This window comes from Heterodontus francisci, chromosome 13, assembly GCF_036365525.1.
Source record: "Heterodontus francisci isolate sHetFra1 chromosome 13, sHetFra1.hap1, whole genome shotgun sequence".
Lineage (NCBI taxonomy): Eukaryota > Metazoa > Chordata > Chondrichthyes > Heterodontiformes > Heterodontidae > Heterodontus > Heterodontus francisci.
This window is the reverse complement of record NC_090383.1, coordinates 87,881,673-87,895,601: the sequence shown is the minus strand read 5'-3', so window position 1 is coordinate 87,895,601 and position 13,929 is coordinate 87,881,673. Positions and strand designations below refer to the sequence as shown.

Genomic DNA, 13,929 nt, shown 5'->3' with positions numbered 1-13,929 from the left:
TAGTAAAACAGAGCATGCTTTTAAACAGTTTTAAAAAGAAATCTGAAGATATTTTTGTAAACTGTATTTCAGACATTTAATATTTGCCTAGCAGGTGATACAACTGAATGTTGCAAATACACAAAAACATTTTTAAAAGACCTTGAATACATCATAAAAATGCTTGATTCCATTCTGTGTTGAACTATCTGATCTCAAAAGAAGCGCAGTTGGAAAGCTATGATTGGCGTCAACATCCCAATGCAGTACATTGCAAGTCCAACACATGCTGCAGACTTATAGAAATTTAGTTTATACTCCCAAGTCTCTAAATGGCAAGTTATTAATCTCAACTATACCATTATGATAGCAAAGAAGTGGTAGCTAGGTTCATCCCACAGGGACAGAAAAATCAGTTGAAGTACATTTAGAGGCTTCTGCCATTCATCTCCTTTGACAATTTAAAGAGCATATAAAGAGCCTTTGCAAGCATACTCCCTTGCTGCCTGTCCTTTTTCACTGCGAATGATGTGAGGTATGAGAAACATTAAACATCTGATAAATTTAAATAGAATTTTTAAAAAATCAAAGTGCAATTCATATTACAAGCAATGTCTTCCACCATTTACACTGCCTCCATTGTGATGCCACTGCCAAACACATCTTCCGCTCCACTTTCAACATTCTGAAGGGGCCATTCCCTCTGTGACACCCTGGTTCACTCTCCAATCACCCTTGCTCCTTCCCCTGCAACTGCAGGAGATGCAGCACATGTCCTTTAACCTCTTCCCTTCACATTGTGCACGGCCCCTTCCAGGTGAAGCAGTGATTTACCTACACTTTCAATTTAGTACATTGTATTTGCTGCTAACAATGTGGTCCCCTTTACATTGGGGAAACCAAATACAGATTGAATAATCACTTTCAGTTGACAAGTGTGATCCTGAGCTTCTGGTTGCCTGTCATTTTAATTCTCTGCTCCACTTCTACTGACCTCGACCTCCTACACTATTCCAATGAAGCTCCAGGAACAGCGCTTCATCTTTCGATTAGGCACTTTACAGCTTTCCAGACTCAATGAGTTCCACAATTTCAGAACACAACCACTGCCCCCATTCTTTCACACAGCAGTTTTTGGTAATGATTCTCCTGTTGCCATTTATGGCTCCATTAGACCCATCTTTCATGTCCCATTACCATCTCATTTTACCGTGCACCATCATCCCTTTCATCATTTTATACTTCCTGACACCCTATCCCAGACCTTTCCTGTTAGTCATTCCTCCCCATCCTCATCTCTGTACTTGCTTAAAACCTGTTACATCTCTTTTTCCAGTTGATGAAGTTATCAATCTAAAATATTGAGCTGGATTTTGTGTGGCCCCATGAGACTGGATCAAAGGCGGGGGTCACGGAGGATCGCGATGGGTGGTGGGGCAGAGGGCCCATTACCTCCCCGTCACCAAGCGATCTTCGCGGGGGCAGGATAGGTCAATGATGGCCTTCCTGCCCAGAGGCAAATTAAGGCCCTTAAGTGGTCTGTTAACTGCTAATTAAGGGCCTCCTCCCACTGTCGCTGGGATCTTACTGGTGGGGGGGGGGGGGGGGGGGGGTTGGCCTCTATCACGTGGGGAGGTCGCCTTGCAACACGAGGTGCCCTCCCTGTGGGCTTGGGGGGGGGGGGGGGACCCTCCTCTGTGGGCAATTTGTGGACCTCCACTAGGAACCAATTTACCCCCTGGGACCCCCTCTCCCTGGACTGCAAGACTTCACCCCCATCTTGCCTGGGCCTTCCGGACTGGCTCCAGCAACCCCGCCTCACTTACCTCTTGGCCGGGGTTCCTGCGCTGGGCCCGGGCCCGAGGCCTCTGCAGTACTGACAGTGGCTGCCGCTCCTGGTGGCAATGCCGATACTGCTGAGCTGCCAGCCCTCTGATTGTCCGGCAGCTCATGGAGGCAGGATCCCATATTTAAAAGGATCACGGCTCCTAAAGCTTACATTTAAAAAGACCAGAAGATCGCTCTGGTGGGCATGAAAAGACAGAGGCATGAATCTCCCACCTTTTTGGCCTGACACTGGGATCCCTGCCTCCTACACAAAGTCCAGTCCATTAACATTGTTACTCTCTCCACAGATGTTGCCAGACCTGCTAAATATTTCCAGCATTTTCTGTTTTTATTTTTATCTTCAAGTAAGGTGCCTCGTTTCCTGCTACATGTACATTTCAGAAGTGTGTTCTATCTGTTTAAGAATTTAAGAATAAAAGTCTTAGGATAGGAATTGGAAGAAATAAATAAAAAAAAAATTAGCCAGAGTTCATACGCCAAATTGTTATGCAGCGATCCCATTCCTAAAAGTGCATGTGTGTCAATGTTGGGGTCTGTGAAAGCCTAACTCCAGTACGAGATAGTGGCCACCAGCATGAATCAGGTGCCAGCCCAAGGATCACTGAAATTTGGCCTCAGATTTCATCTGTATAAAACTGGTGAGCTGCAATTGAGCCTTAGGAAAACCATCTAGATTCAATGGTGAGCAGGCCCACAGCCAGGTCCTTGGTGGGGTGGGGAAGCGGCAAAGTGAAGCTGAAGGTGGGGTGGGGGTGGGCGTGTGGGTGAAGGTAGAGGCTATTTTGGTCCAGGAGTGGCCTACAGTGGTGTTGTGGATCCAGAAAGATTACTGCTGCTTCTTCTGGGTCCATATAAAAAATATATGTATAAAATGGTTAACTTATCTTCAATAGTAGTTTCCAATGGATTCTTTAACAATTATAGTGGACATGCAAGAACTGAGCAGACAATGTTTCACCTAGTTTGAGACTATTGAGCAGGGTCTAATACAGGGGCCAGGACCCTAATTAGCATATTAAAGGCATCTAATGCCCATTTCTTCTTTTGTGCAACTTTGGTACAAACATATTTTCCTTTCTCAATAGGTTATATTTATAAAATGAAAGAGCACATCATCACTTTTTGGGATCATTATTCTCAGATAGCTTAACTTTTCCAAACATCAAAAACATATTTTAATAGGAATTGATATAATTTAACAGTAAAGACATCCTCCATTGTGTATTGTGACACAAAGTTTGCAGCCGTGTGGCCCAGCACATCCCTTACTCCTCGATCGCCATCAAGCGTGGAACCAACCTTGGTTGGATAGGGAATATAGAACGGCATGTCAGGAGCACCAGTAGATATGCTTTAGAATGAGGTACAAACTTAGTGAAGCTACAAGATGAGGGTACCTGCATGCAGAACACCAAAAGCAGATTATACAGAGCCAAGCTGCCCGACCAATAATTCAGAGAAAAGCTCTGTAACCCTATCACATCCAGTCAGAAATGGTAGTGACAAACTGGCAACAAGCAACAGAAGGTCCATGAACATCATTCTCCTTAGCTATGGTGAAGCCCAGCACAAGCCATGAGACAAGACAGTGCAAACATTGTCAGCCAAAACAACTAATTGAATGGTCACTGACCTGAAACGTTAACTCTGCTTCTCTCTCCACAGATGCTGCCAGACCTGCTGAGTATTTCCAGCATTTCTAGTTTTTATTTCAGATTTCCAGCATCTGCAGTATTTTGCTTTTATATATTATAACTAATTGGATGATCCTTCTTTACCTCCTCCAGAGAATCCCAACAACATAGATTCGTGTCCAGCCAATTCTTCGCTATAACTCATTTCAACAGCATGGCTACAAGAATAGGTCAGAAGATGGCACTCTACAATGAGTCCACTCCTGATCCCTCAGTGTCTCCACGATCTATAATTCAGAATTGTGATAAACTGCTCAATAAACTGGATGGGCATAGCCACAATCCACATCATCCAGAAAAGAGTTCATGTGATTGTCATTGGTCTCAATATCCATCTCCTTCATCAGCAAAATTATGAGGGACATTGGTAGGATAGGTAGGACGAAACTTTTTCCCTTAGCGGAGGGATCAATAACCAGGGGGCATAGATAGAAGGTAAGGGGCAGGAGGTTTAGAGGGGATTTGAAGAAAATTTTTTTCACCTAGAGGGTGGTTGGAATCTGGAACACACTGCCTGAAGGGGTGGTAGAGGCAGGAACCCTCAACATTTAAGAAGTATTTAGATGAGCACTTGAAACGCCATAGCATACAAGACTACGTGCCAAGTGCTGGAAAATGGGATTAGAATAGATAGGTGCTTGATGGCTGGCACAGACACGATGGGCCGAAGGGCCTGTTTCTGTGCTGCAAAACTCTATGACTCTGTGTCTGCGTCATTATGATTGACAGGATCCACTGCAGTAACTCACCAAGATTAGTTTGATAGCACCTCGCTCCTCTTCGATCTCTACTACAGCAACTACTCATAGGAACACCATCACCTCCAAGTTCATCCCCAAGTCGCACACCATCCTGACTTGGACATATATTGCCATTTCTTCATCATTGGTGACTCAACATCTTGGAATTCTCTGCCTAATACCATTGTAGGTGCACTATCACCACATGGGCTGCAGTGGTGAAAGAGAAGACCCATTATTACCTTATCAGGACAACAAATATGGCCTCATCAATGTTGTCATGTCCCAAGAACAAATTCAAAAATAACTGAAGAGCAAGATTAGACAGTAGAGCATTAAAGAGTCATTAACAGATGAATTTTCACTCTGATCACTTTTATTTGTTTTTTCATCAATTTTTATGCCATTTGTCAGGAATGCATGAAAACACATAGTTCTAACATCAACACATTGGAAAACCCTTGGTCAATCATATTTCCCTTACAATCATTGCGTTTTTTTTTAATACAGAAACATATTCCCCACCTTAAATTCCATAAGTTATTGCAGACTGATGCATCAATCAATGGTTGTTATACTGTTAGTTGGTAGCTGTAAGGCTCTTGTATGTCAATAGCATCCCCAGATAGCACCTATTATATACTAAAGGAGTTCCATATATTTTTAGAGCCTGTCTAGGCACTTTCTCTAGATCAGCAATTGCTGGATGCCTGGTAATTAGTTAATCCTGAGTACAGATTCAAAGGGAATGACAGTTCTGATCCACTTTGGAATGGCACGATCTGGTAAACACTTGATTTCACACTTAAGACTTAAGCACACTTAACAACATCTAGAATTACTAGCCGTAACTTCTCGTTAAACCTAAAGCATTGGATCAACATATCAAATAAAAGATATAGTTTATGCAAATCAAAGTATAAATAAGTTCATTTGGACACTTTCCCTTGCATATTGTCAGTGAGTGTTTTCCCCCTCTTGTATAGCACCCTCTTGTATAGCAAGTAAAAGTGAACCTGCATTTTAAACAATTCCCCAGGTCTAAAAAAAGGAATAAAAAACTCCCAGAAAACACAAAACCAATCTATACTTTGATATCCTGATAGTGTACTTTAAGTACCACGTTATTCCATGACTGACCACAACCAGATTTAATACATAGCAACTGTTAAGATGTGTAGTCCATGATGATACAGCCTAAAAATATGGTATCAACTTGTCGAACTTCACCAGACGAAGAAAGAACAACCAACCAGGCAGTTTGTATTTTACTGAATTCTAGAGATATTTCAAATGGCTGATTTTCTTTTAGATGGTTTGATTGCTCCTAATATATGCCTGCTACTGGAAATTAATTTTAAATTAAAAAAATACAATCAGAAGATGTGTGTAGACTTGAGATCACTTTACGAGGTATAGTTTTAGTTCATCTGACAAACAAAAGTAAGCAAGCCTACTTCAAATAAGAGATCACAAAAATGTCTACTTGATCACCAGACACTAGTGATGCAAAGACATTGCATATATAGTATTCAAGAAGGCAGTGCCATGCTCATGGCAGTCATGGTTTACCAGAGGACTCTGTGTCAGTCAATCACATTCACAATTCTTGGCCACACACAGGCCTGATAACATGACAGTTAATTTTGACTGAAGTTTAACAGTTAACATTGTTTGTTATGCAATCATTTAAGTTCAACTTGAAAAAAAAAAGCTTTATAATACAAAGCGGACTCATTTCAGCATATCCCAACCACAGAAGTGTATTTTCCAGTATTTACAGTCTGTAACTTCTGACTTTATTTAATTAACTGCTTTACTAAAATCTACTTTAACCGTTGCAATTTCTTCCCAAGAAGAACTTTGGCCAGTCATTAAAATCACTTGACACTTGCAAATGATGCCCTTCCATCCTTTCAAAGGAAGATTAGACCAGAATTAAACAAATCCAGCAGCCCTATTCACTATACCCAGCCACTATTCCTCTTCAAATAAGCCAAGAATCTCCCAATTTTTTGCAATTTTAAGACACTGGCGAGTTTTCTGTTGGACCTGCAGCTGGAGAAGATGGAACATTCTGCTCGAGGTTGCTTTCATTTGATGGAAGTGGTGTTTTCTCTGTCACTCTCCACTGTATGATGCTAGTATCCTTTCCTCCTGTCGAAATCAAGTGACCATCATTGTAGGTGAAGCTGACATTGGTCACATGACTACTGTGTGCACTGTAAACATGGCTTGGAGCCTGGAAACACATCATAAGAGAAAGATCCAGTAAATGGAAGGTCTAGACCGGGATTTACAGATACACAGACAGATTATAACCGACGGATTTATAGAATAAATACAATGGGAAATTAATATTCATCTATTTACTAATATTTATCCGCTACCATGGAGACTTGGATCTTTTCTTGAGGTTTTCAAGTAAACAATGTAACTACGTATATTAGCTCTCATAATGGTAATTAAAGTTTCATTTCTAATACAGGGCAAATTGTGAATGTGGGATTCCAGTGTAAAAAAAGGTATGCAGTATGCTGTCCAAGAGCATGGGCTGTTTCATATATGGAGATGCTAGAAAGATCAGACAATCCACAGGAATAGTTAGAAATGGCAACGTTGCATTATAGGGATGTCAACATTCCCATTTTGTCTCAGTTGTTGGGAGATTGTTGTTTGCAAATCTAAATGAAGGTAGATGTTACCACACTGCAGCATACATGAAACTGCTTCACAGCATTTTTATATCCACTTAGGAACATAGGTGAGATCTATATTAGGGAAAGAAACATTGCTAAATAAAAGAAAGACCTGTGTCTATTCTGCGGAGTTAAAATGATCCCACCGACGTGATTGATCAGTTACTGAGGTGGCCTGGCACACTTTTACTAAAGGCAGATGAGGTAAATATGCCAGTAACTTCGTTATTAGAAGTATACAGCATGACACAAGCCAGCATTCAGTGGAACAAGGAAAGAATATGAAGGTAGTGCCATAGTCTGCTGTCACTGGGATAAGTTGCTCTTTCCAAGATTTTGCTCACACAGGTCAGAGCAAGTACTTCCATCAAAAATCATATTTTGCTGTTGGGCTAATAAAATGGATCCGCTTCTGAACTGGATTTCAAGAAATCATTTTCATTTCTGCGCCCTCACACTCTTGACTGGTCATCATAGATGGCATTTAAATAAAAGCAGAAGTACTAAAGTCATAATCCCAAATTTCTTTCCTAACTTCTGGGGTAAGGAAATTACATTTCAGTGAAATAAAATGCACTTCTGTAAATGGTCCCTTAAAACTGTCTTCATGAAAAGGCATCGACGATCATTCCTTTTCAGTTTCAGAAGGTGGAAAATCCAGAAGAACAACATTAAGACTATTAACAGACATCCAAGTTTTTTTTCTGTGCTGTAAGATTCCTAAATATTTCATAATTTTAAAGACCTCTTACATAAATGCTGAGCCTTCTCTTTTCAAGAGAAAAGAGACTAAAGCTGTTAATCCTTTCCTGAAAGGCATAACCCTCAGGTTCTGGTATCATCCTTGCAAATCTTTTTTGCACTCTCTCATCGTTGTTATAATATGGCAACCAGAACTGTACACAGTACTTCAATTGTGGTTTAATCAAGGTTCAATACAAGTTTAACACAACTTCTCTAATTTTCAATTCCATCCCTCCAGAAATAAACTCCAGTGTTTGGTTTGCTTCTGTTATGGCATTACTGACCTGCATCCCAACTTTTAGTAATTTGTGTATTTCTACTCAGGATCCCTTTGCTCCTCTACCCCATTTAGATTCTTATTTACCAAGTAATATGTGACCTCCTGATTTTTCTTACCAAAACATAGTACCTCACAATTATCTATGTTGAAATTCATTTGCCAATTATTTGCCCATTCTGCAGGTTTACTAATGTTGTCTTGTAATTTGTTGCAATCCTTCTCAGGGTTAACTAACCCTCTCAATGTGGTGCCTTCCGCAAGTTTAGAAATTGAGTTTTTGATTGCAAAGTCTAAATTGTTAATATAAATTGTGAACAACAGTAGTCCCAGCACTGACTCCACTTCCCATCAATTGTGGCCAAAAGTATGTTTCTTCAAAATTACTTTCCAAGTTGAACATTGATGTACTGAGTCAGAGAAGCTGGAGCTTTGTAATGGCATACTCCAGTGTTCCCAGCCTCCAAAGACCCAGGGATGGTACCAAAAAACAACCTACAGTGAGGAAACTAAAAGTATTTTTTTTTTTTACATAAGCAAAAATATGTACTTTTTTTTTTGAATACTGGTGCAGTCCAGATGCACTGACCTAAATTTGGTCACTGGATTTAAGGTCTAATTCTACAATGGCACCATAATCTTTAGCTTAGTAAGAATACACAGGAAATAAAATGTTATTCACCTTAGGCTTTGAGATGGGGTATTGAAAGATGTGAACTTTGCAGAAATCGTCAGCAACAGCCACCACTTTTTTGCTGTGTGATCTGCAAAGTGCATTAATATCTGTTCCATCTGAGCCTTCGGGCCATACTCCTGCAAAGAATGAGAATAAATGCATCATACAATATTCTCCTTCAGTTTCCAGGTGACTAAGGGATGCTCTTTTAAAAAGTGGGTAAAAAAATCTGATTGGCTTGTCTGACATTCATAAAGTAAACATGGCAACCAATGAATTCTTGAGTCACAAAGAAGGATTCGTTTTCCAAAAGATGTCTTGCATAAATGAACAATTTCTCTTAACAAAAATGTTAATTATAAGCTGGACATGTTACAAGAACAAGCAAATAACTTAACATTAAATAATAGTACCTCACCACGTAAAGAAGTTGCAGTATTTAAACTTTGAGATGTAACTGGCAGGAGGTTGGGAGGTGGTGAGTCGGGGTATGGTGTGGGTTTTGTATTTCTGCTACTACAAATGCATTGTTAAGTGTAACACCTTATTCAAACTTAGGAATAAAGGTCAAAAAATTACAAAAGGTCAAAAAAAAGGTACTTTTATAACATTCCAATATCCAATGTTTATATAATACCAATTGTTTTACAAGTCGTTCTTTCATAATTTAGTTTCTTGAATAGTTGAAGTCAATATGGCTAGGAAAAAAGAACTGCATCAATTTTAGGTAACCGTCAATTCATCTTTACATGAAGTGAGAAGTATTTTTTTACAAATGCGGTGGCTGTAGGTCATAGTCAAGCGTAAATTTTTACAGTGCAATGTGAGATAGCTTAGTTCAAACACAGACAATACTGCTTATATAAATCAATAGTGTTGCTAATTACTTCCTTTATAGCTAACCGAGGACAGACTGGTCTAAACCTCATTTCCTTTGCAATTTTTTAATGTACTAATTAGAGGGTGGTAAATACTGGGGAGTAATTACAAGGCAATAAATCTAATTGTGGGTTCAAACACCATCAATCTGAAACAAACAAAGCTTGGGTGGTTGGTATTTGTCATTTTCTGCCACAGATCAATGTTAAAGCAGGATCCATAAATAAATTATTTTAAAGGGAATTAGACACTTGCTTGAAAAGGTGAAATATAAAGGAGAAAATGAGATTGGACTAGGTAGCTTGTGGAGAAACGCACAGGTACACACTTGATGCATTCAGCTTGTTTCTGCGCTGTAATATATATGTCTCTGAATCATGCAATTTAGAATATATACAGTGTCATGTTTACACAGAATTTCTGTTCTGGTTTTGGTCAGTATTTGTACTACTAATGGTAATGGGCGTGTTCCATATCCTTGAATACAATCTCAACAGACAAAGCATTGCATTATCTGAAACTAATCTATAATGGATTATTGGGATATTTATTCAGGATAAATATATTAAAGAAATAATACTTAGTTTCACTGATGGTTAACCACAAACGAGCACTGAATTTCCATTGGAATTCCCCTGCTCATTAGCCGTAACTTTGGTGGAAGAGCCATAGAAATGCAGAAAATTGGTAAGTACACCATTTTCCCAAGTTTCCATATCTCATCCACTAAAATTATGGTGACAAACAGGAATACCCCAGTGAAAACTCACTTTTACAGTGTGGTATCTAGTGACAGACCAGGAAGGATCCACAATTAATTTATAGTCTATACTGATATATCTGCCAACCCAGTACAGCAGTTAAGATAAAACAATTGGCCAAGTGTCCTTAGGCTGTGGGGGGAGAAAGGCAAAACACAGCCAGGAATTGGGGTGGCACAGTGGTTAGCACCGCAGCCTCACAGCTCCAGTGACCCGGGTTCAGTTCTGGGTACTGCCTGTGCAGAGTTTGCAAGTTCTCCCTGTGACTGCGTGGGTTTCCTCCCACAGCCAAAGATTTGCAGGTTGATAGGTAAATTGGCCATTGTAAATTGCCCCTGGTGTAGGTAGGTGGCAGGAGAATGGTGGGGATGTGGTAGAGAATATGGGATTAATGTCAAATTAGTATAAATGGGTGGTTGTTGGTCGGCACAGACTCGGTGGGCTGAAGGGCCTGTTTCAGTGCTGTATCTCTAAATAAATTTCTCCATGATTACTACGTTATTCTTGTTGTATAGTGTACCTATGTGTGAATATCAAGTGATCATACTTAACTGTGATTCCCTCCACAGTATCAGAGTCTGCTCACAGTGCCAAGATTCACACATGAATAATGACACATGGGGTTAAATACTGGGGGGGCTGGCAGAGTCACCAATACCAAGCAGTCAATCACGGCAGGTTTATGTTCAGGCTCCAGCTTTCTGCACAAGACCTACGTTTTGGGACTTGGCACAAATCTCACACAAGATAAAAGCGACTAAGTTTCCTGGTATCTCATCCTGTCCTTGGCTCCGATGCTATTAGCCAATGATGTTAACAACATGCTGATCAAAAAACAAGAAACACTGAAAAGAGAGAAGACAGCTTATATACTCTATATCAGAGGGACACGCAATCAAAATGCCATAACTTGTATTTTCCCTTTAGATGCTGACTTTCAGTATTATTCAATAACAATTTATATATAGTGCCTTAAACGTAATAAAATGTCCCAAGGTTCTTTACAGGAGCATTATAAAAAAAAGTATGACACAAAGCCACAAAAGGAGATATTAGGTCAGATGACAAAAACCTTGGTCAAAGAGGAAGTTTTAAGGAGTGTCTTACAGGAGGAAAGTGAGGTGGGGATGTGTAGAGGTGTAAGAAGGGCATTCCAGAGCTTGGGGCTAGGCAACTGAAGGCACGGCCACCAAGGGTAGAGTGATTAAAATTAGGGAAGCACAAGAGGCTAGAATTAAAGGAGTGCAGATCTCTTGGAAGGCTGTAGAGCTGGAAGAGATTACAGAGATAGGGAGGGTGAGGCAATGGAGGGATCTGAAAACAAGGATGAGAATTTCAAAATCAAGACGTTGCTTGACCGTGAGCCAATGTAAGTCAGTGAGCACAGGGGTGATAGGGGAATGGGACTTGGTGTGAGTTACGACACAGGCAGCAGTTTTGGATGATCTCAAGTTTACGGAACGTAGAATGTAGGAGACCAGCCAGGAGTGCATTGGAATAGTCAAGTCTAAAGGTAATGAAGGCATGAATGAGGATTTCAGCAGCAAATGAGCTGAAACGAGGCAAAGTCAGGCCATGTTATGGAGGTGGAAATAGGCAGTCTTAGTGATGGCACGAATATGAGGTGGGAGGCTCATCTTGGGGTCAAATGTGACACCAAAGTTGTGAACAGACTGGCTTAATCTCAGACTGTTGCCAGGGAGAGGGATGGAGCCAGTAGTCAGGGAACGATGTTTGGAGTAGGGACAGAAAACAATGGCTTCAGTCTTCTCAGTATTTAATTGGAGGAAATTTCTGCTCATCCAGTACTGGATGTCAGATAAGCAGTCTGATAATTTAGCAACTGTGGAGGAGGCATGAGAAGTGGTGATGAGGTAGAACTGAGTGTTGTCAGCATACATGTGAAAACTAATGCTCTGCTTTTAGATGATGTCTTAGCCAATTTCATTTGTCCAGTATGTATGAAGCTTGAACTCTTGATTATTACGTTGCCTTTGTTAAAAGCTCCAATTATTTCTTAATGCTCTGTCCCACCAGCATTTTCTGACCCTTGTTTTTCCTAATCTCCAACCATATTGATTCTATGTCTTCTGAACCAAGATCCTTTCTTACTACTATCCTTATGTCATCCATTACTATCAGAGCTATTCTTTCCCCTTTTCCATCTGCCTGTCTTTTCAAAATTTTGCATGCCCTGGAATATTTATTTCCCAACCTTAGTCACCCTGTAACCATGTCTCTGTAGTGGCGATTAGATCAAACCAATTTATATCTGTTTGTGCGGCTAGTTTGTCTAACTTGTTACGAATGCCTTGTGCATTCAGATAAAGCCTTTAATTTTATTCCTTTTTTAGCCAGTATTCTTTGCATGGACCTTATTTTCTGAAGCATCATTATCATTAAACATTCTTTCCCTTCCTGTCCCACTCTGATAGTATTATAGACCGAGGTTTAAACCATAATGGTCGCTGATTATTTTTTTGAAAATTTTACTTTTATATTAGTTGTAAATACTGCTCTATTGCCCTGACTTTTCTCTTTAGATTTCTAAAGTTCCCTTCACTTGACCCGTCTCCCCACCACACCTCCCCCCCCACTTCACCCTCACTTTTAAGGGAACAATTTCAGGGCACTAATTCTCTAGTAATAAGAAATAAATATGATAAACACAGAGCATTAAAAAAAATTTCAAGTGCTGGAAATCTGAAACAAGAAAACAAGACAGACTGAATAGCTGATATTGTAAATGCTTCTCTCTCATCACGTGTTGCTCCTCTCTCCTTTAAATCTGCCATCATCATCCCTCGCCTCAAAAAAAAACAACCCTTAACCCCACTGCCCTTACAAACATCCATTTCCAACCTCCCTTTGCTGTCCAAAGTCCTTTAACGTGTTGTTGCCTTCCAAATTCATTCCCATCTTTTCCGGAACTCCATGTTTGAATCCCTTCAATCAGGTTTCTGCCCCTGCCATAGTACCGAAACAGCTCTCATCAATGTTGCAAATTATATCTTATGTGACTGTGACAAAGGTAAACTTTCCCTCTTCGTCCTTCTCAGCCTGTCTACATCATTTGACACGGTTGACCACACCATCCTCCTGCAACACCTCGCCACTGTCATCCAGCAGCATGGGACTGTTCTCATTTGGTGCCCTTCTTATCCATCTAATCATAGCCAATCACTTGCAATGCCTTCTCTTTTTGCTCCCGTGCCGTTACTTCTGGTGGCCCCCAAGGATCTATCCTTGGCCCCCTCCTATTTGTCATCTATATGCTGCCCCTTGGTGACATGGGATATGAGTTTGTAGAATGCTTTTGCCACAGTTTCCTAAAACAATATTTTGTGGAACCAACTAGGGATAAAGCTATTTTAGATCTAGTATTATGCAATGAGGCAGGGTTAATTAGTAATCGCAAAGTAAAAGATCCTCTGGGAAAAAGCAATCATAATTTGAATTCCATATTAAGTTTGAAAGCAACATACTCAAGTCCAAAACAAGATCCTTGAACAAAGCCAATTACATAGTTATGACGGGAGAGCTACCTAAGGTTGACTGGTAAAATAGACCAAAATGTATGCCGGTAAATAAACAGTGCGAAACATTTAAAGCAATAATTCAAAATATTCAAC

At 40.2% G+C, this 13,929-nt stretch overlaps 1 protein-coding gene across 6 annotated transcripts in view; it reads right to left on the bottom strand.

Annotated features, from left to right (window-relative positions):
* Positions 1 to 4,619: 4,619 nt before the first annotated feature.
* Positions 4,620 to 13,929, bottom strand: part of LOC137376482 (echinoderm microtubule-associated protein-like 4) — a 465,004-nt gene continuing 455,694 nt past the window's right edge. For all 6 annotated transcript variants that reach the window (XM_068045141.1, XM_068045140.1, XM_068045139.1 and 3 more), the window contains 2 exons: positions 8,664 to 8,794; positions 4,620 to 6,503 (listed from right to left, as the gene is read on the bottom strand). In XM_068045141.1, the coding sequence (XP_067901242.1) occupies positions 6,285 to 6,503; positions 8,664 to 8,794 (350 nt within the window). In that variant the 3' untranslated portion in view covers positions 4,620 to 6,284. The remainder of the gene's footprint in view (positions 6,504 to 8,663; positions 8,795 to 13,929) is intronic.